Raw genomic sequence first — 24,632 nt, 5'->3', positions numbered from 1 at the left:
TGTGTGGTGTGTGTAGTGTGTGTGTGGTGTGTGTGTGTGTGGTGTGTGTAGTGTGTGTGTGGTGTGTGTGTGTGTGTGTGTGGTGTGTGTGTGTGTGTGTGTGTGTGGGGTGTGTGTGTGTGTGGTGTGTGTGGTGTGTGTGTGTGTGGGGTGTGTGTGTGGTGTGTGGGGTGTGTAGTGTGTGTGTGTGGTGTGTGTGTGTGTGTGGTGTGTGTGTGTGGTGTGTGTGTGGTGTGTGTAGTGTGTGTGTGTGGTGTGTGGGGGGTGTGTGTGTGTGTGTGTCGGGCGAGGGGTGGGGGGGAATCAGGGACCTTGGGCAAACCTTGCCTCCAAGAAGCCGCACAAGAAGAGGTATTTTTAGTTCTCTGAGCAACAAGCTGGCTGGGCTGTTTCTTGGCTCTCTGAGAACAGTCTCTGTTTAGTAAAGGTAAAACCACAAGCTACCGCCTTTATCTAAGAAGAAATCCCCTGTAGAGGAGACACTCTTCAAGCAGAGCCTTCCCCACTGCCTCCCTTCCTTCTTTCCCTCTTTGTCTTCCTCCCTCCCTCATTTTCATCCAGAAATCATTTACGCAGGTTCAAACAAACGAAAAATACTCTAACCCTGCTTTTGCACAAGTGGCCACACATGAAAGAAACGTTCTGCACCTGAACTTTTCCATTCGAAAGACACTCTGAAGATCTTTCCTTGTTGGAGAGCCTTTTAGGAAACAAAGTTTCAGCCTCCCAGACGCCCAGCCTCAGTTGTTTGCTCCTATCCAGAGCTACCCCAGGCGCTTTTTTTGGCCCCTTGCTGTCACCCAGTTCTCTGCATCCCAGGGGAGATTCCAATTTCTGCCTTAGTTTAAGACAGCCCCCCCCCCCCCCGCCCCCTTGACACATCGAGGGCATTCGAGAGAAGCAGCGTGTGCAACTGCTGATCTGTGTGTCGCTGTCACAGCCCGGCCCAGCACAGGCCAGGGACCGGGTGGAGGAGAGACAGAGAGTCCTAGACCTGCAGCTCCAGAGCCTCCTGGAGGCCATGTGTCAAAACACACTCCGGCAGGTCAGAGTCCCCCGAGGACTGCTATTGTGGCTGCCCAGTTGGTGCAAAGAGCTTTCCTCTTCCTCAACTGCAAAACCTGCCCTGGACTCCTGCAGGGATCCAATCCTGGGGCCGCCCCCAACCCTGTAACCAACCCCACTGCAGCCACGTCACCTCTTATTGTATCAGCTAGTGACCAGAAAAGCAAAATGCAGGCCAAGACTGCAGCTACACAAGGGCTGGCAGAGGCAAAGAAAACCCAAAGCTGGCGATCGAGAGTCTCCTACCTTCGGTCATTTCTCCTCCTCCGGAACAGCTTCTTCGTGTGCGCAATCTCCACCTCGTGGGGCATCGGGTGGTAGCCCTGTGTGGTTGGGGGAGGAAGAGGGGCGTCAGTAAATCTGAAAGAGAGCAAAGAACTTCCGGGTCTGAACTAATCTACAACAACATCTACAACAACAAAATGAAACCGAGAGTTTGGAAAGGCTAGGCTCTGACCGCCAAATCCAGATTGAAAAATGGAGAATATTTGAGTCTATGCATTTCCCACCAGGTGATGATGGTGGAATCATAGAACCAAAGAACAGGGGGGTCCCTAGACTTTGTCAAATCCAGCCATTCAAATGAGAACACTCAGGTCAGGAGAGATGGATGAGGGTGTGCAAGGTGTGGCAGAGAATTAGCAAGAGAATCAGATTGGAATCTGATGGTGGACAAGCTAACCCTCTAACATCAGGCCTCCTAACACCAGGGGAATGTGACTATCTTCTCTGAGCTGTGGAGAGGACCAAGGAGGCACAGCCTCCTTGCAAACCCTGAGCCTCATGCAGATGGAATGTGCCAGGATCCAGGTTTCTCCTCATCCTAGTCCAGAAGGCTTCATGCAGTTTTTTTTTTTTTTAACCAAAGATCCTTGTTACTTATACTCCTGGGGTACATTTAGGGGAAACATGCAAATAGCTAATATCTTTTTAAATGTTAAATTGTGGGAAATTTTAAGGTTGGTCTTTTGCATATATTGTCATCATGATAACAACTATGTATATATATGTTTACATCAAGGTTGGAGAGAAGTGTTAGTAGCTCAGTCATGTCTGACTCTTTTTGACCCCATGAACTGTAGCCCTCCGGGCTCCTCTGTCCGTGGGATTTTCCAAGCAAGGATACTGGAGTGGGTTGTCATTCCCTTCTCCAGGGCATCTTCCCGACCCAGGGATCGAACCTGGGTCTCCTGCATTGCAGGTGGATTCTTTACCACCTGAGCCACCAATATATTTACACCGAGGCTGGAGAGAAACCCTTTTCTTACCATGCAGGGCTGATGGGAGTAAAATGCCAGGCAGCAGGCAGAATTATTTGCAGAAGGTGAGCTGATAGCCAGCTCTTTTCTTATTATTCCCCTCTCCCCAGGAAAGTGTGTTCTGGTGGGACACAGGAAAGTACTGCCCTTCTATTATGGTCTGGCTGGGGCAGGGTGGGAGGGCTTGAGCGTACCTAAGGCTGGCGGTCTGCAGGGAGGCAGTGGCCTGGCTTGGACCCGGGACATCTGGGCATGGGTCGTGATGCAGAGTGCACAGCCTGAGCGTGGTCCTTATGCTGCCCACAGGGCCCTGGGTGTGCAGGGGTCAGAGGGTGTGACAGGCCCAGTGTGCTAGAGAGGGCTCAGGGAGAGTCCAGCGAGCCCCTAGCTGCACTTTATAGACAAGGAGACTGAGGCCCAGACGCTCGATGGGGACAGTGCATGCCACCCTCTGGATTCGGGCTCCACAGTGGAGGGTCCTGGCGGGCTGCCTTCTCTGGGCTTTGCCCCTGACCACAGGGCTGATCAGCCTTGGACTCTGGTAACCCCGTCAGCCTCGAGGTGCTTCCTGGAGCGGGAATGAGGGCGCTGGGGGGACAACAGACTCAGGAGGACACAGGGACCCTGGCCTCTCAGACGCTGGCCCTAAGACGCCCATTGAGTCCAGGGAGCGAACAGCACACTTCAAATTTTATTTAATTTACATTATTTATATTGTCGGTCCCTCCCTCACAGCCTGTCTCTTGCCTCCAACAATCGGCCGAGAAGGCATGAATGAATTCCGGCCGGACAGCCACAATGGGGCCCTGCGACCTGAGGATGTGCTTTGTTTAATGGTTTTCTCAAAGGATATTATTTGCTTTCTTTAATACAAAACACAAACAAGGAAAAACACCAAGTCTTCCCCTCTCATTTCCCCTCTCCCACCCTGACCCAGCCCCGGGCTGGCCCCTTCCCTCCCTCCCAGCCTCAGGTCAGCGCAGGAACACACTGGGCGGGCCCAGCGCAGACAATGGCAGGAAGCCGAGGCTCCTCTCAAGCCGGAGGCCTGGACGAAGAGCTGGGCCCCGGGGTCGGGCTGAGGGAGCTGTCCCGATACTTGGCCTTCCAGGAGCTCACGAGGGGCCAGCCTCCCCTGCCCAGGCTCCAGAGTCCTGGGCTCTGAGCTGCATCCTTGCCTCCCCGCTCCCCACGGCCGTAGCAGAGGGGAGCTGCCCTGGTGACCCAGACTCATGGGGTTCCAACTCTCTGCCAGGACTCAGTGTGGCCCGGGGGGGCAGGCAGGACCACTCAGGGCTTCTAACAAAGCCACTACTCTGACTTCTGTGTTCTTCCATTGCCTCCAAATCACTAATATGAATGTTCAGTTCAGTTCAGTTCAGTTGTCGCTCAGTTGTGTCCGACTCTTTATGACCCCATGGACTGCAGCACACCAGGCTTCCCTGTCCATCATCAACTCCTGGAGCTTGCTCAAACTCATGTCCATTGAGGCGGTGATGCCATCCAACCATCTCATCCTCTGTCGTCCCCTTCTCCTCCTGCCTTCAATCTTTCCCAGCATCTATATAAAATGTCAGAATAGTTAAAAGTCTGGGCTCTGGAGCCACAGTTCTTGATGGCTATGTGACTTTAAACAGGTGACCTAAGCTCTATGTGCCTCAGTTTTCACATCTGTGAAATGGGGATGATAATAATAGCATCTGCCTCCTAGGGTTCTTCTGAGGGTTAACTGTGTTGATAAACATGTAAAGAATGTACAGCAGTGCCTAGGATGCAGCGAACCTCAGTCAGTATCGCTGGTGGTGTCACTGCCATCCTCGCCATCACCATTTCTCCCATCACGCTGACCCTCTCTGCTCAGGGCTGAGCTGAGTGCATCAGGACGAGCAAGGCTGCTCTGCTTCCTGTTCTCAGGCCCCCAGTCCTGGCAGACAGAGTCCAGAGGAGGCAGTTAATGGGGAAGAGAGTGAAGAAAGCTCAGGTTAGGGAAGATGGAGGGAATGAGCAGAGAGTGTGGGGACCAGGCAGCGTGCTAGGAAAGGGTGGAGGAATTCTGCCTGTGTTCTCTTTGGTCTAAAGCTGGTGGATCCCAGTGGGAGACCAGAAATCAGCTGAACAAAGTGACAGAACCAAGCTTTGCACTCCTGAGGTCTTCCTTCCCCAGGAGCACCCCAAGGCCAGTGCTGTAGAGGACTGGCCCCACCCACAAGGCCGCCTGGGCCCCGGCCTACTGGCACCATGGTGAATAAATGAATGAATGCCTGGGGCACCTGTGTAGAACTTTCAAACCGTCCTGTATAAAACGGGGTGCACTGTATTTATACAGGCTTCACTGGAGGACCTTCTTCAATCAGCCCCTTTGTTCTTCAGATTCAAACTGGCAGGGGTACCACGTGACACACACAACCCAATACGCTGCCCACTACCTCCAAAACAAGGGCATCTGGGTGTCAAGAGAGGCGAACACGAGGCCAAAAGAGGAAGAATGAGGGAGACTGTGAGTTTAGCTAAGACCTGCCATCAGATTAGCTGCTGACCCAGGCTAGCCCAAGTTCTTCAAAGCCACTAGTGAGAGATGAGGCTTGTATGTGAATGTTCAAAGCAGCAGTATTCATAACAGCCAAAAATGGAAACAAATCAAATGTCCTTTAACTGATGGCTGCATAGATATGTGATGGCTCCATACAATGGAGTTATTACACAGCCATGAAAAGGAAGGAAATTCTGATACAGGCTGCAGCATGGATGAATCTTGAGAACATCATGCTCAGGGAAAGAAGCTAATCACCAAAAATCCCCATACAGTTCAATTTCGTTTTTACGAAATGTCCAGAATTGGCAAATGTGCAAACACAGCAAGTAAATGAGTGTCTTCCAGGGGCTGGGGAGAGGCAGAATGGGAAGCGACTGCCAGTGGGCTCCAGGTTTCCTTGGGGGGTAATGAAAACATTCTGGAATTTGGACAGTTGCATAACCTCATGAATATACTAAAAACCATTCACTCATATTATTTTGAAGGGTGAATTTTATGGCATGTGAATTATATCCTAATTTTTAAAAGGTGGAAAAAATTTTCCAGGTAGAGGGAATAACAAGTGTTTAAAAAAGAAAGATCCAGCCACAGTGAAAAATGTACCTGCCCCCCCACCCATTCAATTAGGAAGCAGCTGCCCTAAAACAGTTCCTACAAAAGGGCTGGAAAGGGTGGTATGTGCAGGACCGGCATCCAGTGACAGGAAGGACCAGTAAGGAACCTGGAGAGCAGCATGAACTGGTGTCCCCAGGCCTGGCCAGGGACAACGGGGCTCTGGCTTTAGACCAGAGATTTCTCCCTGCTCTTTAGATATTAATAGAATGTACCCCTTGAGCGGAGAATGGGAAATTTATCAGGTCAGAATGACCATTTAAGAGTACACAGTAGCCTTTGTTCTATTTCTTTACTCAATAAATTCTTCTATCCCATGCTCCGAAAGAGCCCCAGGTGGACATCAGTCCAGGTATGAGCACCACCCCCACCCAACCCCTGCAAATGAAGAAGAGCCCCAGCAGCCTCTGGATCACCAGCTGGTGTGTGAGTCTGCTCAGCCAGTCAGGCGGGCCTCTGCAGCATTTCCCTGGACCCCCCTGGCCCCTGCTCTCCTCCACCTCTCCGCTTGAGAACCCTTCTCCCTGAGCTCTGAGACCTGGCTGCAGCTCCCCTCTGTCTAACCTCTGAGCACTTTCAATAACTAAGCAGGCCTAGGAGACAAGTAGATTATATAAACCAAGCCTCTCCAGGGAGGAAGGGAAGATAATACTCCTTCTGCATGCAGCTCAAGCAGAGGACACGTGAAACACACACACACACACACACACACACACACACGCACGCACACATTCACTCCCATCCCAGAGGTCAGCACTGGCCTAGGATGTGGCATTGTGGGCACCATGTTACTGCTCGGGTTGCAGAAACCCATTAATGTAAAATCCGCCCATCCCGAGGCAGGCTGAGGCTAAGACCTCACAACCTGGGACAGCAGGTATTTCTGGGGGATTAAGGCAGGTGCAGCAGAGCTGCTGACCCTAGACTGGGAATACAGGGGCCTTGCCCTCAGACGGCAGCTATAAACAAGCATCTTGGGTCTGAGGGTCATGCAAGCACGCTGAGCAAGCCGACACGTATGATGGGTGGCGCTGAGACCAGCTGACTCTGTGATAAGAGTGATGTACATCCCCCCAGCCACAGCTCCCCTCCCCCATGCCCCACACTCCCCACCCACCCACCCATCCACCCAGCCCATCCATCCATCCACCCATCCACCTACCCATCCATCCATCCACCCATCCACCCACCCACCTACCCATCCATCCATTCACCCATCCACCCACTCACCCATCCATCCACCCACCCTACAAATATCATTGTTTTAGACACTGCAGATACATTAGCGGAAAAGCAATGGGCAAATGCTTGTTCTTACAGAGCACACCTTCTAATGACAGGAGAGAAAGGAAAAACAAGTAAATAGACAATATGATCAATGATGGAAAATCCTATGGAGCAGAACCAGGCAGGATAAAGGGATGAGGGCCGCAGGGGTGGGGGTGGTCAGGGGAGACGCCTCTGTCGCTTGCCAACTACCCATCAGTCCATCAGTCCATCTGGCCATCGTTGGTTCTTCCTCACCGAAGCAGCTCTGAAGGGCAACCACGTGCCAGGCGCATCAGAGGGGAAATAGCAGAACGAAGAGCCCCAGTTCCAGCCCTGGGAGCTCGGGGGAGCGCAGACGCGCAGGCCGCCGCGTGCACGGAGGTCTCTGGCCGCCGTGAGGGGGGAGCGGGCAGCTCTGCCTGGGGCAGGGGCAGGGAGGCCTTCACCCGGGGTGCTCCCTGAGCTGAGTGCTAATGGGTGGACAGGCGCATGATGGAAGAGAAGAAGGTATGTTAGGACCTCAGCCTGTGGGCCAGCAATACCCGCAGCACAGGTGGGTTGTCTAGAACGAGCCGGCACTGCAGGAGGGGGAGGCAGCACCTGGTGTTCCATGGGCTCCCGACCGCAGTGGCGCACGGTGCCACCTGTACCGTCCTCTTCACCCCTACAGCGGGCAGAATCGGGTGCCCCCCAAAAACCAGCTGGAGTCCCCACGTGGGTACAGACCGTATTTGGAAAACAGGGTCTTCACAAATAGGATGGAGTTAGGATGAGGTCATTCTAAATATTAAGGTGGGCCCTAAACCCAATGACCCTTACAAGAAGGAATTTAGAGATTGAGACACAAGCTGTGTGAAAATGGGGGTAATGTTTGGAGGGGGGAAACTCTGAACCGAAAAAAGGGTGAGGATTGTTGGCAGCCACTTGAAGCCAGGAGAGGCAAAAGACGATTCTTCCCGGAGCCTTCCGGGGGCAGCGGGGGGTGGCCCTGCTGACACCCTGACTCCAGACTTCTAGTATCCAGAACTGTGAGACTGCAAATGTCTGTTGCATTCAGCCACCCAGCTGATGGTACTGTGTTCCTGCAGCCCTAGGGAACGAATCCACCTGGCCCTCCTGTCCCAATCCTACACAGCCACCCAGGCAGGCGTCCACAGCTCAGGGCCTGCCCGATGGCCTCCTCTCCCGCGCTCTCAGCATCCCCAGGTTCTCCTTTGAGATCCTGTTTGACACGGGAGGTCCCTGAGTCTATCTGATTCTCCCTGGTAAGCAAGCGCTACTGATCCCACGCGGTGCTATTCTGGAAACTTCACGGGGTGTTCCTGTGGTGGGATGCCAGGCTCCTCGCCAGACACTTTCAGTCTGGGTTGGGGGCAGTCTTCCAGCCCCCTATCAAACCAACAGCTCAGTCTGCTGCCCAGGTTTCAACCTTCACAACATATCCTGATCTCTTTGAAATGACAGATGCAAAATTCCTACAGGACAGGCAGCATGTGACCTGACTCTGGGATGATGCTTCCTGGCCGGGCCCCACCCTCCAGGTTAGTTTACCTGGAGGGACCAGGAGACAGGAGGGAAAAAGGGAGACACCTTGAGTGCAGGAGACCTGAGGCTGCAAGTTTCTTTGCTCCCTGGCCACCTGGTGGTGCCCTGGACCCGGGTCCCGGTTGGGAGGCTGCCAGACGAGCCCCCTAATCCTAAACCTCACCCCCAGGTGAGTTCAAAGGGCGAGGACCCATCTGGCTCTTGGACCAAGTGCACGAAGCCCTGGAAGGGTTCCGGGCTCAGGTAGGTATTAATTAAGTATCTGTTGAAGAAGAGAAGGGAAGGAAAAGTGGGTGGGAGCCTCAAGCTGGTTGAGCCTCTACTGAGCAAGGTCTCTGGACGGAAATACCAAGAGGAGTGGTGGGGCAAGCACACAGCACACCTCTCCACCTCTTCGGCCCCGAGGCAGGGCTCCGGGACGGTGCCTCACCCAGGGCTGAGATTCCAAAGTCAGCCAGGGCGGGGGGCCAGGCCCCGCACACCCCCTTCACCCTTGCTGCACCCGCAACTTCTGAGACGACCTGACCACGGCTCCATCGGTAGGCCTCTGTCCCCCACCTCTCCAGGGGAGCTCGCCCTGACCCTGGCCCTCTCTCCACGGGCTGGTGGGTGCGGGCCCCCGGTCACTGCTCTGCCTGGTTCCCCTTCAGTCTTGCGGGATGAGGTTTTGAAGGGCCACACAGAGCTCAGTCCCACGGCCGGAAGCTTCACGGAACTCCAGGTCCACTTTCTCCTCAAAGGAGACTTTCCTGATATTCCCGTGACCTGTGACCTCTGACCACTAACCACCCCCCGGACCTGGGTCTGATAGAAATCATCCAGACCTATTCTCACGGATCTGTTGTCTCTCTCACACACCAGCTCTTTGCAAAGGGAAAGTGCATAACACAAAGACAAGAGAGCTTCTTCCCGCCGCGTGAAGATCCCACCCCGACTGTGGGGCCTGCCCCAGCCCTGCCCGACTGGACAGGCCTTCAGGGGGAGCTGGTGCAGCTGGGACATGCGGGGTTGGAAAGCAAGGCTGAGGATCCTGGCCCAGGCCACGGGGCGGCGAGAGGCTCCACGTGCAACACTATTCAAAGCCATCCTCAAGGTGACTCCAGCCAGAAATACATACAGGGCGACAGGACTCCACTGCCAGGACATGCAGAACATGGTTCTTTCCTACACGTTGGCTGCCTTTCCTAGCACACCGCAGTGTCCTGAGAGGTCAGCCCTGTGGCCCCAGACCCGCCCTCTCCAGACACCTGCCCACTTGGTTATCCATCTCTCCTGGATAACTGAATCTCCATCCTGGCCTCTTGGAAACCACAGCCCCCTCCTCTTCTTCCGGAGGTTGAGTATCAGTCCCACTTGTCACTCCCGAGAATGCTTTGAAACGCCTGGAAACTAATGGCTTCCTCCTCTCCAGAAAATTCCAGATGACCCGGAGTGGAGGGTGCCATGGACAGCAACCCAGAAGAACTGGATGTTGGTTCTGCTGCAGCCACTGGGTGAGCCCAGGGAGCTGGAGCCCCACGGAGGCAGGACAGGCTCAGGCCAAGCCAGCTGGGCTCCGCAGGCCCTCCGTCTCCAGCCCAACATGGGGAGACATCCCGAAGGCAAACAGTACAAAGGAAATGGAGCACTTGGCAACTTAAGGGGCCATAAAAATACCAAGTACAGCTCCCCTGACAATGAGTTTGTCTCAACAGTGGAGCCTTCCTCTTGCTGGGGTCATGTTTTTTTTCATAGCTTCTAAGAAGCTATCCTACCAAGCTCCACGTGGGCAGGATGTATGGGTCACGTCCAAGCTGAAACAAACAGGTAATGTTTCTAAAATTCCTGGAATCTCCAGGCTGCACAGCTATTCAGAGCAGCTGACCTGTTTCAGAAAAAAAGGTGGGGGTCGGGCAGGCTAACTCATGTCTCAGTTCGTGATCTTCTAATTTTTCTTTTAATTTATTTGTTTTAATCAGCAGAGACCCTTTTAAGAACAATACCTCAGCTGGAGTCCCAATATGAAAACACAGATAAAGGTCAACAGGGCAGAGGTGCAGAGATTGCCTCTGAGCGATCAACGCTCACCCCCTGCCTCTGGCCGCCCCCCATTTGCACCCTGAACTGTAAACCTACCCTTCACCCACTCTGAAAGACTGGATGTTGGCTCCACAAGACCTGGACGTTGTTCCAGAAAAGGAGCGTAAGCAAAGCTCTCTGGTCAGGGTTTAGTGGGGTCTGTGCACACGTGCTTGCAAAGTGGCTTCAGTCGTGTCCGACTCTGTGAGACCCCATGGACTGTAGCCCACCACGCTCCTCTGTGCATGGGGATTCTCCAGAATACTGGAGTAGGTTGCCATGACCTCCTCCAGAGGATCTTCCCAGCCCAGGGATCAAACCCAGGTCTCTTCATGTCTCCTGCACTGGCAGCTGGGATCTTTAGCACTGGCGCCCCTGGGAAGCCCAGCGGGGTCTACTGCACATGAATATTCTGCCTGTGGAGAGGTCTTTGGGGTATGGACCCTCAGCATTCATCCAGCAGGCGGGGGTTTGAGCCTGTACAGGGGTGCGGTTACAGAAGGTCAGGTTGCTGGAACGTGGCCTTCCTTAGATGTCCTGAGCTAACAAAACCCATCCCTCCTTTTTCCTTCAAGTTGGGTTTCTCACTGTAACAGCCTCGTAACTTGACTAGTAAACCCCACAGAGCCTTTAGGCAACCCGGGTTCCAGCACGGCTGCCTGACTGGGATACCCGTGGGCAGTGATCTCACCCAGCCCTCTGCTCCTTCTCGTGAAAAATGAGGATGAAAATATTTGCTCTTCCTACCTCCTGCGTCACGTATCTTTAAATATATTTTGAGTTGGGATCTGTTACGTGTGACCAGAAGAGTCCTAAATAGTTCAGATGATGCAACTTTAGGTGTTGCCCCAGCTGATCTTAGCATATCCATGAAGTCCAGCAAAGTAAACATGCGGGTCCCTGACCCTCCCGTGGCCAGCCACGTCAGGAAGGATCCCCTGGGCAACACCAAATACAAACGACATGGGCTTGATAATTTCTGAGTGAACAGAAAAAATAGATGAGAATGTTGATGCCAAAGACAGGACCTCAAGCTAACAGAAAAATGATAGGGAATTGTGTCTGTGTTATGCGGTATAAAACGTAAAGCAAACAATTACTAAAGTCCTGCTTTTTCAACCATGATCAGTTTCCCATTTGCAACCAAGGTACTCCTGTGATGGGTGTGTGTGTGTGTGTGTGTACATGCATGCCTGCACAGGGAGGGCTGTTGGATGGTGATTATAACCCTCTCTGAGTTGAAGACCATGTGAGACCCAGTGGCTCAGGATCTCATCCAAGTGACAAGCCCAGGACCAAGAGTCTAGAAGGAATCCTAGCTGCATCCCCCACCACCATCCCCCCTCCAGGGCTCCTGTTGATGCAGGGACAGCCACATGAGCATGGAGCTGGCAGCCAGATGCTCCCCACATCCTCGATAAGTGGTTTTTACTGGGGGTCCTGGAAGTGCTGCTAACCTGAAAGGGCAATAGCTCCCTGCTGCTGCAGACCAGAGGCAGGAAGGTGCTCTAGAAACACACCAGGTGCAAGTGATCATGGGAAAGACACAGGGTCTGCTCTGCAGCCTCTGGGAAAGTTGCCTGGGCACCTGTGGACATAAGTGGCCTGAATTCTGGTCTCTAACTGGATGGTGCATCCATGACAGAGATAAGACCCAAACCCTGGAAAAGCCCATAAAGCTTCCCCATTCGTCATTGTTGGACAACTAGCATCTATTATATATTTCCTCCTCATCCTAGTACTAATACCAGTAACTAAAACTCAAGAGAAGACCAAGTGATACTCACGCTCTGGTCTCTGAGGGCAAGTGATAGTCTTTGTCAGGGAGGAAAGCTGTGAGTAGTTTTATGTCCTTGGGGAGGCTGAAAAAGCATCTTGGGAACTGAGGCAACAACGGATTCTGGAGAAGGAGTGAGAACTCTACAACACAAGATACCCACCACGTTCGGTGAGCACACGGCACGTCACAGACAGGGAAAACCCAGACTCCTCCTGTGTCCCAAAGAAGTCCCCGGGCCACCGGGAGCACAGATACACAAGCAGAGTTACTACTCCAGACCCAGGGAAGTCACAGAGACACCCATGGGGCAAGGAACCGGTAGAGGAAGGAAGGGATGCCCAAGACTACCCTTCGAGTTACTGGAAGGCTCTGAAGTTAACAGAACCAGAACCAGAAAGGCAAAGGCCCCAGCGGAAGCTACGAGGAGGAATATCTTAATGGCTTTGTTCTGGCCTCTCCTGAAAGTACTCTGGCGTGGCTCATTTTATAAGTGGGCAGTGGTCAGAATACAGTAAGAGTGAGGGCCTCGGTGGGTCATGGAAGGGGCCTTTGCCCCAAACACCTCTGCCGGAGACGCTGAGATCCTGAGGCGAGTTCCACTGTGCAGGGAGCGTCTTCAAGGCCACCTGTGAGCAAATGGTTCGTCGTTCTGCATCCGCAGTGCTGGGCCAAAGCTGGCTGGTCTGGTGACATGGGGAACGGGACAGGAGACTGTGACAAAGGAGCACTCAGGAGCAGCGGGGTGGCTGTCCCAGGGTTTGCAGAGCCAGTCTCAGGTGCTTTAAGCAACAGATTCGGGGCTATCAGGCAGAGATCGGAGTCAATCGGTTTGGCTTTAAATACCATCACTGCCACCTACTGTGGGAGCCTGGCTAGATCCCCACCCTCCTGAGGGCTTCTATTTTCCTCTTCTATGAAAAAGTAGTATTTCAGAGGACTAGCAAGAGGATAAAAGGAGATCATCTGACGTATAAGGATAGGCGTAAGGATAAGGATACCATTGCTTCATGGCACATAGATGGGGAAACAATGGAAACAGTGAGAGGCTATTTTCTTGGGCCCCAAAATCAATGCATTGGTAAGTACAGTCATGAAATTAAAAGACACTTGCTCCTTGGAAGAAAAGTTATGATCAACCTAGACAGCATATTAAAAAGCAGAGACATTATTTTGCCAACAAAGGTCTGTCTAGTCCAAGCTATGGTTTTTCCAGTAGTCCTATATGGATGTGAGACTTGGACTATAAAGAAAGCTGAGCACTGAAGAATTGATGCTTTTGAACTGTGGTGTTGGAGAAGACTCTTGAGGGTCCCTTGGACTGCAAGGAGATCCAACCAGTGAATCCTAAAGGAAATAAGTCCTGAATATTCACTAGAAGGACTGATGCTGAAGCTGAGACTCCAATACTTTGGCCACCTGATGTGAAGAGCTGAGTCATTGGAAAAGACCCTGATGCTGGCAAAGATTGAAGGCAGGAGGAGAAGGGGATGACAGAGGGTGAGATGGTTGGATGGCATTACTGACTCTATGGACATGAGTTTGAGTAAGCTCTGGGAGTTGGTGATAGACAGGGAAGCCTGGCACGCTGCAGTCCATGGGGTCGCAAAGAGTCGAACGCAACTGAGTGACTGAACTGAACCATAGGATAGGCAGCACCAGCAGTTTCCCAACTGCGCTCCTATCCTCTGCACACCCCCACGGCCCTCCTCCTTTTTAGGGCACAGTCTGAAATTCCAGGCTGGGGAGCACCCCATGTGCACACAGAGACCCTGCCCTGAGACTTCCTGACTTTCCATCCACACCCGTTTAGAGCCCGCAGGGAAGCCGCAGGCCAAACCCCAAGTAACGCCATCCTAGAACGAGGTCACTCTGTGTCCACCAGCCAGCCACGTCCTGAGCTCCCAGGCTGCGTTCAGAAGAGGCTGAGCCACTGGCATAAACACCCACCCCTGCCCTACAGCACAGACACTAACACCCAGGGGAATTAACTCGTGTGGTCACACAGCACATCGGACACTCTCTTCTTAACACTCCAGCCAGGTGTCTGAACAGACTAGGTAGCTGCTAGCAAGCTTGCTTCTCTAGCCACCCTGCCAACTTTCAGGGGCTCAGGGGCCATGCTGCCTTCACTTCCACAGGCCCCACACTGGCTTAGACATCACAGTCTTCCATGACTGCTTGTTGGATGAAAAGTTAAGATGACCGACAGCCCTGAATGGACCAGAGCTGGGCCACCTGCATTCTATCTATCACCAACAGGTGGTCGCCAACAGACAGGTGGCCCATGGGCACAGGACCCATAAGCTGCGGCTGTCGACCAGGCACGAGTTCCCTGCAAGAAGCCAGGATGCTCCCTTGCCTCACTGGTCCTTGATCTGTAAGCACAAGGCCCAGTGCTCAGCAACTCCCCTGTGGTTAGTGGAAATGGAAAAGGTATTGAAGACGTGGACCGCCCAATCCTTGGTTACACTGCAGGCTCTCTGAAGACCACGGTTACTGTTCCTTGGCTGGCCTGCCCTGAAACGATGGCACTGTGGGTGCTCAAGGCCCACGGATCGGTCCCACAGGCACCTAGGTTGTGACAGCTGTCTCACTGCTGCCAACTCCAGCAGCAGGCCAGAGGCAGGGCCAGCCAGGCAGGAGGGGGCTTGCTTCCCCTCGCTGAGCCTCAGGCCCCTGTGCTCTAAAATGGAGAGCCTAAACCTACATCCTTCGTGAGGATTAAATGAGATGCTGGGAGTCAAAGGAGATGAAATACAGAGAAACATCTGGCCAGTCCTGCCACACAAGTTTACTGGACTCAAGTGGGGGTGTGCCTGTGCCCAGCCTAGCCCAGAGACAGCAGGGCCCGAGTGACCCTGAGGTCCTCAGAGCTGAGGCCAGACAGGCTGAGAGGGGTCAGTCCCACCAGCGGAGGACTGCGATCTGCAGGGATCACACACTGCAGAGAGTCCAGGAGTCCCAGTCTGCTACGGCAGGGGGATGACTGGGTGGCAGGCTCCAAGGAGGCAGACCCGGTTTCCTTAAGAGACTCAAAACAAAGCTTCTCCTGTCCAAGGCAGTTGTGAGAGAGGCTGGCCCAAACTGCGTGGGAGGCAGGCACTGATGGGTGGGCGGGGGCGGGGGGGTGTTCCCCGGTCAGTGGCCACTCCTGCTTTTTGCTCTGGATTTGTGCTCTTTGCCTGGTGTGAAAGCACCGGGGTGAAGGGGAGTTTGGGATGACAGCCACACCCACAGCCCAGGCACAGCCGAGGGGACTCCAGGGGAGACCTCGGGGCCCGACCTTCCGTGTCAGAGCCTTTAGTTTCATGTCCAAAACAGCATCTTACATGTTGCAACAAGAACCTTCCACTTGTCTGATGCCGCAAATGGTTGGGGGCGGGGACGTGAAAGGTAGAACAGGTGTGGGAGACAGCTCAGACTCGAGAGAGCCCCTGCCTTTACACTCTTCAGCTCAGCTCAGCCGCTCAGTCGTGGCCGACTCTTTGCGACCCCATGAACTGCAGCACGCCAGGCCTCCCTGTCCATCACCAACTCCAGAGTTCACTCAAACTCATGTCCATTGAGTCGGTGATGCCATCCAGCCATCTCATCCTCTGTCGTCCCCTTCTCCTCCTGCCCCCAATCCCTCCCAGCATCAGGGTCTTTCCCAATGAGTCAACGCTTCGCATGAGGTGGCCAAAGTATTGGAGTTTCAGCTTTAGCATCAGTCCTTCCAATGAACACCCAGGACTGATCTCCTTCAGAATGGACTGGTTGGATTTCCTTGCAGTCCAAGGGACTCTCAGAGTCTTCTCCAATACCACAGTTCAAAAGCATCAATTCTTCGGTGCTCAGCTTTCTTCACAGTCCAACTCTCACATCCATACATGACCACTGGAAAAACCACAGCCTTGACTAGATGGACCTTTGTTGGCAAAGTAATGTCTCTGCTTTTCAATATGCTATCTAGGTTGGTCATAACTTTACACTCCTTAGCTGTTGGCAACTGGCTCTACTGGCTATCTCCAAGGCCAGCTCCAGGCAGCAAGAAGATAAAGGAAGAGATGGGGAGATGGGCAAGGCGAGGGCATCCTTGGGCTAGAGTCTCATGTGGATGAGCTGGGCCAACAATGAGGGGAAGTGAGCCTGCGAAGTCTTTCCTTCCCCTCCAGTCCTGCCCGAGAAATATGCTCCCTTCCACTGAGTGAGCAATTCCGTTTTCCTGGATGGTATTCAAAAAGTCTTCTTACCATAGAAGGAACTAAATTATATCTGCCAGGATCTCGAGCTACGATCATGATAATAACAGTGTCTATCACTTACGGAGGCAGGCAGGGTTCCGAGTTTCCCATGTATTAACTAATTTAAACCTCACCAGAACCTTGAGAGGGAGATGCTATTATTATCCATTCTCTACAGGAGAGGAAAAGGGGGCTGGGAGGATAGATTAAGCAGATTTAACAGCAGATCTAATGAAAAACAGCGAGTGTGTGGTGGGTGAAGCTGGGACATTAACTCAGAGGCCTGGGATGGATCCGTAACAGAATGCCCGTTAGAGCCACAGATCTGAGACCCAGAGCCAACCAAGCAGGAGCTGATCCAGAACTTCAGGGCTGCAGACCCCCAGGTGCCACCCCAGTGGACTGTGCACAGCGACATCACAGAGCGGGCACTCAGCAAGCACTGGCTAACGGAAGGAGAACACGAACAAGCGGGGTTTTCAACGAGCCATGGAAGGGGCTGGCCCACGAGTGGCTTTCCCTGGATTCACTCTGCAGACCATCACCGCATGGGAAAGTGAAAGTGAAAGTCGCTCAGTCGTGTCCAGCTCTTTGTGACCCCAGGGACTATGCAGCTACACAGTCCATGGAATGCTCCAGGCCAGAATACTGGAGTGGGTAGCTTTTCCCTTCTCCAGGGGATCTTCCCAACCCAGGGATCGAACCTTGGTCTCCCACATTGCAGGCAGATTCTTTACCAGCCGAGCCACCAGGGAAGCCCAAGAATAATGGGGTGGATAGCCTGTTCCTTCTCCAGCATATCTTCCTGACCCAGGAATTGAACCGGGGTCTCTTGCATTGCAGGTGGATTCTTTACCAGCTGAGCTATCAGAGAAGCCCCCATCATAGCATAAATTCACAGGGTTGTTGTTAGTGGGCTCTTGCTTCTTCCCTCTCCCTCCTTCCACATTAAGTCACTAACAGCAAAGCTGCCACACTAAGTATTAATATGATCGGTATCGTGCAAAAATAATGGACCTCCCTGATGGTGTGCCATCAAAAATGATAAAGTCTAAGGAACACGGTCTTACCGAGGTTCCTAATTAAGAAAGATGGGAAAACAGCAGATAGAAACGAGTTCCTAAAAATCTGCTGGCATGCAAAAATTTTTCTGTATAGAATTGTGCTTTCACTATCTTAGGAAATTCTAAGTCCTATGGCAAATACCTTCGGTAAAAGAAATAATTGCCTCCAACTTATTAATTTTTTAAGTGAATACTTTAAGGACACGGGTTATACCTCTCTCTGACTACAGGAAATGGACCATTTCAGAAATTCAATTACTTGTTCCATTCCCAGAAAGCAGGGCTGACCTTTTGTTGTGTGGATGTGGGCCATTAAGGGTTCCCTGCCACATAAAAGAGTCTTTATGGGCTGTCTTAAATTGGGTGGCCACTGGTTTCGGCTGGCTCACCAGGCACCAGCAGTTCTGATGACCTAGTTGGTATCTCTTTCCCTCTGAGCCTCTGGAGCAGACAGCGATTTGACCTACTTTCAGGGGCACAGTGGTGGCTGCAGAAGGAAGGAGGGTAACGCGAGCCTGGACACAGGACTCTGCAGCGAGGGCTCTGGTCAAGCACAGGTCTCATCCCCTTCCTCCCTCCATCTACAGAGCTCATGCCTGCAGCCCCTCCCCTGACTCCATCCTCCTCGGGCAGGAAAGGAGTCCATTCCCAGCTCCAGCCTCTTCAATCTGTCAAGGTTTGGTGTGGGGCTTCCCAGCCCTCCCACCTCACAGCCCATCGGGAACACAGTGACATTGGTATGGCCCCCTGGGGGAACCCACAGAGGCTGCTTGGGACCGGGGTGGCAGCCCACAGTACTGGCCACCCAAGGCCCGTCACCCCAAGGCTGAGAGAAGGAAGCCATAACTTAGCCCTGCCAGGACTTAACTCTCAGCACATCTCTGAGGACACCCTGCCCTGCCTTAAGAGCAACTACAGCATTACAGAGTCTTAAGAAATGGTATTTGAAATGCCCAGCCTTTGTGTTGATGGACAGACTGCAGGACCGTCCAGAGGAGGGACTCATGCCGTGCTCAGGTGTGTCTGACTCTGTGCGACCCCATGGACCGTAGCCCACCAGGCTCCTCTGTCCACGGGATTCTCCAGGCAGGAGTACTGGAGCGGGTTGCCATTTCCTTCTCCAGGAGATCTTCCAGACCCAGGGATCGAATCTGTGTCTCCTACACTGGCAGGTGGATCTTTACCACTGAGCCTCCTGGGAGGTCCAGAGGGAGATCATGCAGGATCAACTCTCTAAGCAGGGGTTGGCAAATCTTTTCTGTGCAGGGCCAGGTCATTAAATATTTTAGGCTCTGCAGGCTGTATGGTCTCTGTCACAGCTACTCAGTGCTGCAGTGTGCAGCAGAAGCAGCCACGAAGGGGCGGCTGTGTTCCAATACAACCTGATGATAGAAACTGGTAGGGGCTGGAAATCGGTGCACAGACCATGATGTGGTGGCCCTGCTCTAGAGAAACGCTGGGTGGCCAAGCGTCCTTTGTAGCAGCGTGTCTCCCCTCTCTGGCCTCCCCATGATGCAGTGCTGAGTTCTCGTGTCCGACAGGTGCCTGGCATCCCCATGTTTGCTTCCCTCCTGCTATCAGAACCTGCTTTCAGGAAAGGCTCTGACAAACTCAGTCCCCTCCACCCCCAGAGGAGGATAACTGGAGTGTTACCTACATTTCAGTCAATAAGAACCCTGGGTCAGTGGCTCTCAGCCCTGGAGGCTCACGGACAGCCCCCTGGGGAGATTTAAACTCCCGAGGCTCAGGCCCCATCAGAAGCTCTGATACACACACTCGGGTGCAGCCCAGGCAGTGGGGATTTTCAAAGCTCTTCAGATGGTTCTGAAGCATGGTCAGGTCAGCAACCACTGCCTCAGACCGAAAGGGAAACCAGAACATTAGTGGCAATGCTTTTGGAATAAGTGACCAGGGAGGGAGAACTTGTTTCTTTTTCTCCTCTTGGGTGGGGACGCGGATGGGGGAGGCAGAAGAGGAAACATATCCAGAGCCCTTGAAAACACTCCATCCAGGCAGGCAACTCCCTGCCAGGGCTGGTGCTGTGTAGATTTCACTGGGCTCTGCAAAATCCAAGACCTTCTTATTTTTGTTTCCCTCTTGACATCTAGTATGATTCCCTAATGGCAGTATGAGCTCTATTAACACTGCTTAATCATTAAAACAAACAAACAAACTTAGGGGGCCTAATATTTAACCATCAGTCAATAATCAATTCTCAAAAAAAAAAAAAAAAAAAAAAAGACCAAGTCCTGCTTTCGAAGGAATTACAGTCTATGTGGGCTTTCCAGGTGGCAGTGGTAAAGAACCCGCCTGCCAGTGTCGAAGACATAAGGGACCCGGGTTCCATCTCTGGGTCAGTAAGATCCCTGGAGTAGGAAATGGCAACCCAATCCAATATTCTTGACTGGAATATTCCATGGACAGAGGAGCCTGGTGGGCTATACTCCATGGGCTTGCAGAGTCAGACACGACTGACGCACCTTAGCATGCATGCATGCACACAGTCTCTGCAGGGAGACAAGGTAAATCAAATTTCATCACACAATTAACAGGCCAAGGTTTCCGAAAAGGACAAAATGCCAAGAAAATAGGGCTGCCCTGGAAAACTGGGACAAGCTCATACCAGGCTTAGCCATGTTCACACAACGTAATAAGTAGTTGCCACACCTGAGCACACAGTCACCTGGAGAGACTTTAAAAAACGTCAAAGCCTGGGGTGTACCCCACGCCGATAAAATCATACTGTCTGAAGGTAGAAGACTGGTATGGGTATCTTTTAAAAAAAACCCACTCAGGTAATGCCAACGTGCAGCAAAAGTCGAAAACCATGGTTCTGAGACCTGCTACTCTAAGTGTGGTCCACGGACCAGCAGCATTGGCATCACCTGGAAGCTGGTTAGGGATGCAGGAATTTGGCCTCAGGCCAGTCCTACGGAATCAGAATCTGACGTGAAGCAGATCTGCATGCTGTTTGCACATGAAGTTCGAGAACTGATGTTGCAGGGAACCTGAGGGGTGTGAGAGTTGGAGCAGAGAGATGGTAAGGAGGACTCAGCACACAGAGGCGAGGAGGAGGCTGGTCTTTATGCACGGTGAGCCAGAAATAAGGAGAACAGGTCAGAATGATTTTTTTTTTTAAACAAAAGTAGAAAATTAAATCAAATTTAGCCACACAATTAACAGGCTGAGCTTTTCAAAAAGGGACAAAATGCCAAGAAAACAGGGCTGTCCTGGAAGACTGGGGGCAACACCTAGAAGATGGCAGATGACAAGAATGTTCAGGGTCATGAGGGAAGACTCCAGACGATGGACGCCCTGCAGACGGTTTCAGACTTTCTCCCATGGGCCAGCGAAGAGCTGCATGGTGCTCGGAGTCGGGGACGGTGGTGACAGGAGAGGGGACTAGGCGAAAATGCTAGGACAACGCTTTGAAGAGACCGGTAAGAAGAACAGACGGGGACTGGGGACAGGAGCACCTGTGAGCAGGGCGAGGGAGGAACATCAAGGCAGACTTTCAGAGGAGGTGCTGATTGTATTGGAGCAGGTGGGCAAGAGCCCCCGAGCCTCCCGAGGTCTCCAGTCTGGGGCACGGGGCTAACTCACTGGAGGAAAAGCTAGAGCCCAAGTGTTCTCCTAAAGTCTTCAGATGGACAGGAGGTAACTTCCCCAAGGTTACCTATGGGAAAACATGAAAATCTCTAGCAAACAAAACTCCCCAGGGGAAGCTGGGAGGAAAAGAAACACTGGACACAGACCCTGGGATTGCCTCCAGCCCCAGTGGGCCCTGAAGACCTAGAGAGGCCCTCAAAGCACAGTCCTTTGTTTCCAGGCCCCTGGAAGTCCAGCTGATTCCCAGTTGAGTTGGAAAGGCCGGGAGATTGTTCCCATTGCTGCGGACTGAAACAATAACTGCAGAGTGGACGTTACCACAATTGTTTCCACTGAGGTTATTTTGGGGGAGTTTAGGAAGATTGTCTATTCCAAGACATTTCCTTCACCTGATTCCCTTTACAAAAACACGGAGGGAACCAGCCGGCAGCGCCCCCTCCACGGCTGCCGTGCTCACAAGGAACATGAGCACAGGGGGCCCCAGGGAGCTGCCGTGTGCAACACTTATTTCCTGAGGCTCTCGTGGAAACCCTCAGATCTGACTGGGGCCTCAGAGCTTTCAGAGTCCCTCCTCAGTGACCCTTGTGCTTAATTCCCACGACAGCCTTCCGAGACAGTGGCGGCAGGGCGGAGACTTAATTATCCCCAGTCTAGATAGGAGGAAACGGCCAAGTCAGGTACTTGGTCAAGGTCATCGAGCTTGGAGAGGGTGGCTGGGGAGGCCTTGCACGGAGGGAGCGTGATGCTACGTGTGCAGGGGAGGCAGGGGAAGACTTAGGCAGACAGTAAATCAGCTACATCTGCAGACTTAAATCAGAGGTCCCCAACCTTTTTGGCATCAGGGACCAATTTGATGGAAGATAATTTTTCCACATACAGTACAGGGGGCCAAGGTGGGGGAATGGTCTGGGGATAATTCAAGCACATCACACTTACTGTGCACTTTATGGCTTCCCTGATAGCTCAGTTGGTAAAGAATCTGCCTGCAATGCGGAGACCCCCGTTCAATTCCTGGGTCAGGGATCTGCTGGAGAATGGATAGGCTACCCACTCCAGTATTCTCAGGCTTCCCTTGTGGCTGAGCTGGTAAAGAATCCACTTGCAATGCGGGAGACCTGGGTTCGATCCCTGGGTTGGGAAGTTCCCCTGGAGAATGAAAGGCTACCCCACTTCAGTATTCTGACCTGGAGAATTGCATGGACTGTATAGTCCATGGGGTTGCAGAATCGGACACAACTTTCACTTTCTTTCACTTTATTTCTATTACTAATATTACACTGGCTCCACGTCAGATCATCAGGTATTAGATCCCAGGGGCTGGGGACCCCTGGTCTAGATCATGCTGGAGGCATTGGAAAGAATGGATTTGGGGAGACCGACACAATTCTTAAGACGTGACAACGGCTAATGTAGGAACTTGGTGGGGGGGATGACAAAGGGGATGGAGGAAGAGCCAACAAATATTTAAGACTAAAATGGGCTGGTTTTGATGAAGGATGGGGGTGGGAGTGGAGGACAGAGCATCGTCTTGAGAAACACAACAACAAATATGACAAGATCCCTCCTCTGGAGGAATCCTACATCCTCATAAGATAGAAAACGAAAGAGCATTATGCATGGCCGAGTGTGAGTAACATCAAGAAGACAAAGGTTTTGTAAGTTTGGATCAAGTCCTGGTTAACCCCTTGCTTTTCTAGGATGCAAACACCATACGGGATGGGGAAATGGGATCCACCCTCAATACCTTAGGGCACAGATCCTCTGGCTGGTGGCCTGTCAGATGCACCCAGGGAGCTGTAAGAACGACCGATGCCCAGGACCCACCCCCAGAGATTCTGATTTGTCTACGGTGGGTCCAGGCAGCGGTATATTTTAAGCACTCCCCAGCTGATTCTAACAAGCAGCAAGGACTGATGGGGCGGGGCAGCATGTCATCTCAGAGACCTTAAAGTAAGGTCTTCTCCACTTTGCAGAGAAGGAACTGCAGTTTCACACCTTCAGTGCCAGGACTGAAGGAAGATGATGTTCTTGCTAGTGACAAACTTTTCATTTTCTGTCCCAACATCTTCGCATCTTCTCTTCTTACAACACAGAGAGGTGGCCTGCTAAGTTTCCCCAGGGACCCACAAGGTTCCTTCCTGGCCCCTGGCCCACTGCACCGGTTTGTCTGAACCTCTGTCTTCCACCGGTCAGGTTCTCTCCTCCAGTGCGTGGACATCCTGCCCAACCTGAGCGGCCAGCCTGAGCCACGTGGCCAGCCACTGGTGCTGCCGCCCTTTGGGGTGTCCTGAAAGGACCTCACGGGGAGGGGGGGTGATGCATTTCCTTGACCACACCACACACCAGCCTGCAGGAACAATGTCCCTTTTCTTGCCGCCAGGAAAGGCCACATAAAGGAACATCTTCTCTTTTCTTGCCAAACAAATGTTTCTGCTTTGACCCACAGGGTACACTTTGAAGCAAAATAATGACCCAGAGGTCACTGAGCTGCCCTAAAGGTCAAGCACTGGAATGAATTGTTCCCAGCATTTTTAGCATGTTAAGAATAATGTGTGTGTGTGTGTGTATGTGTGTGTGTGAGCACTGGGATGAGTTGGAAGAGGGACCACTGCTCCTTGTGTGAGTGGTCCCTGACCAGTCACTGTGCCCTGACTGGGCCAAGCAGGGTAGACGGCCAGGACTATGAAGAGTCTGCTCTCAGAACGCCTGCTTCTTACGGCCAACTTTGCTGAGGATCTTTGTAATAAATTCCTTAAAAGGAATCACTAATTCATGTCACTAATGACATGCATGATCAGATCTCACTAACATTCCCATGAGTAGAATCTCCGTGGTGAGTGGATGACCATCGTTCAGCAGAGGGTCAAGGCACTCCACGAGCGTCCTGCTCAGGGCTCAGAAGAATTGAGGGACATGGCAACAGCTTTTCCTCTCTGCCAATCACTTCTGCATCCAGTCCCTCCCGGTCAGCGGGACTCACTCTTCCAAGAACAGGGACCCTTGACCCACAACAGCCTTTAGACTTCAGCTCATCACCTCTGACCTGGGGGCGGGGTGGGGTGTAGGGAGCACAGCCCTGTGCTCAGATCAGGGACATTTCCTTGGCCTCAATCTTCCCAACTGCAAAATGAAAGGAGGTGGACTAGACGACCGGAAGGCTCCTTTCAGGACTAACACTGTAACATTCCAGAACACTCCATGGCCAGAACTCCTTCCTCCCGAGGAAACAGAAAGGGTCACCTCGCCTTCTGCACTGTTAGATAATTTCTTTCCAAGGGAGGTTGCCTTTAGCTGGAAATGTTCTAAACTCAAAGTCTGGCTTTCTACTAAATGAATTAGTGGCCAGGGTATTCAACTCAGGCTTCTGGGTGTGAAATTTGCTTAAAACAAGGAAGAGCTGCTGCTTATATGAGCTTCGCGCAACTCAGGGGGACGATCCTCTTGGTTTCATCGATGTGAGGCATTTTTGATCATTTCAGGCAGAGGCTGTCGCGTGCGTAGAGGAAGGAACTCAGCTCTCTAATCTGCACGAAGTGCCACGGTGGCTAGTGGCTGGGCCGTGTGCACCTTCCGAAAAGCCATCTTTCAGGGCTAAAAAAGGCCTTACAGGCCTGC

At 52.4% G+C, this 24,632-nt stretch overlaps 1 protein-coding gene across 13 annotated transcripts in view; it reads right to left on the bottom strand.

Annotated features, from left to right (window-relative positions):
• The window catches only part of CTIF (cap binding complex dependent translation initiation factor), a 322,983-nt gene that overhangs the window by 143,672 nt on the left and 154,679 nt on the right, over positions 1 to 24,632 (bottom strand). For all 13 annotated transcript variants that reach the window (XM_086372398.1, XM_086372394.1, XM_086372402.1 and 10 more), the window contains one exon: positions 1,312 to 1,388. In XM_086372398.1, the coding sequence (XP_086228524.1) occupies positions 1,312 to 1,388 (77 nt within the window). The remainder of the gene's footprint in view (positions 1 to 1,311; positions 1,389 to 24,632) is intronic.

The sequence above is a fragment of the Bos grunniens genome, chromosome 24, assembly GCF_055505025.1.
Source record: "Bos grunniens cultivar Pamir isolate PY7600 chromosome 24, Bosgru_T2T1.0, whole genome shotgun sequence".
Taxonomy (NCBI): domain Eukaryota; kingdom Metazoa; phylum Chordata; class Mammalia; order Artiodactyla; family Bovidae; genus Bos; species Bos grunniens.
The sequence above is the reverse complement of the archived record's forward strand: the minus strand, read 5'-3'. Positions and strand labels throughout refer to the sequence as shown.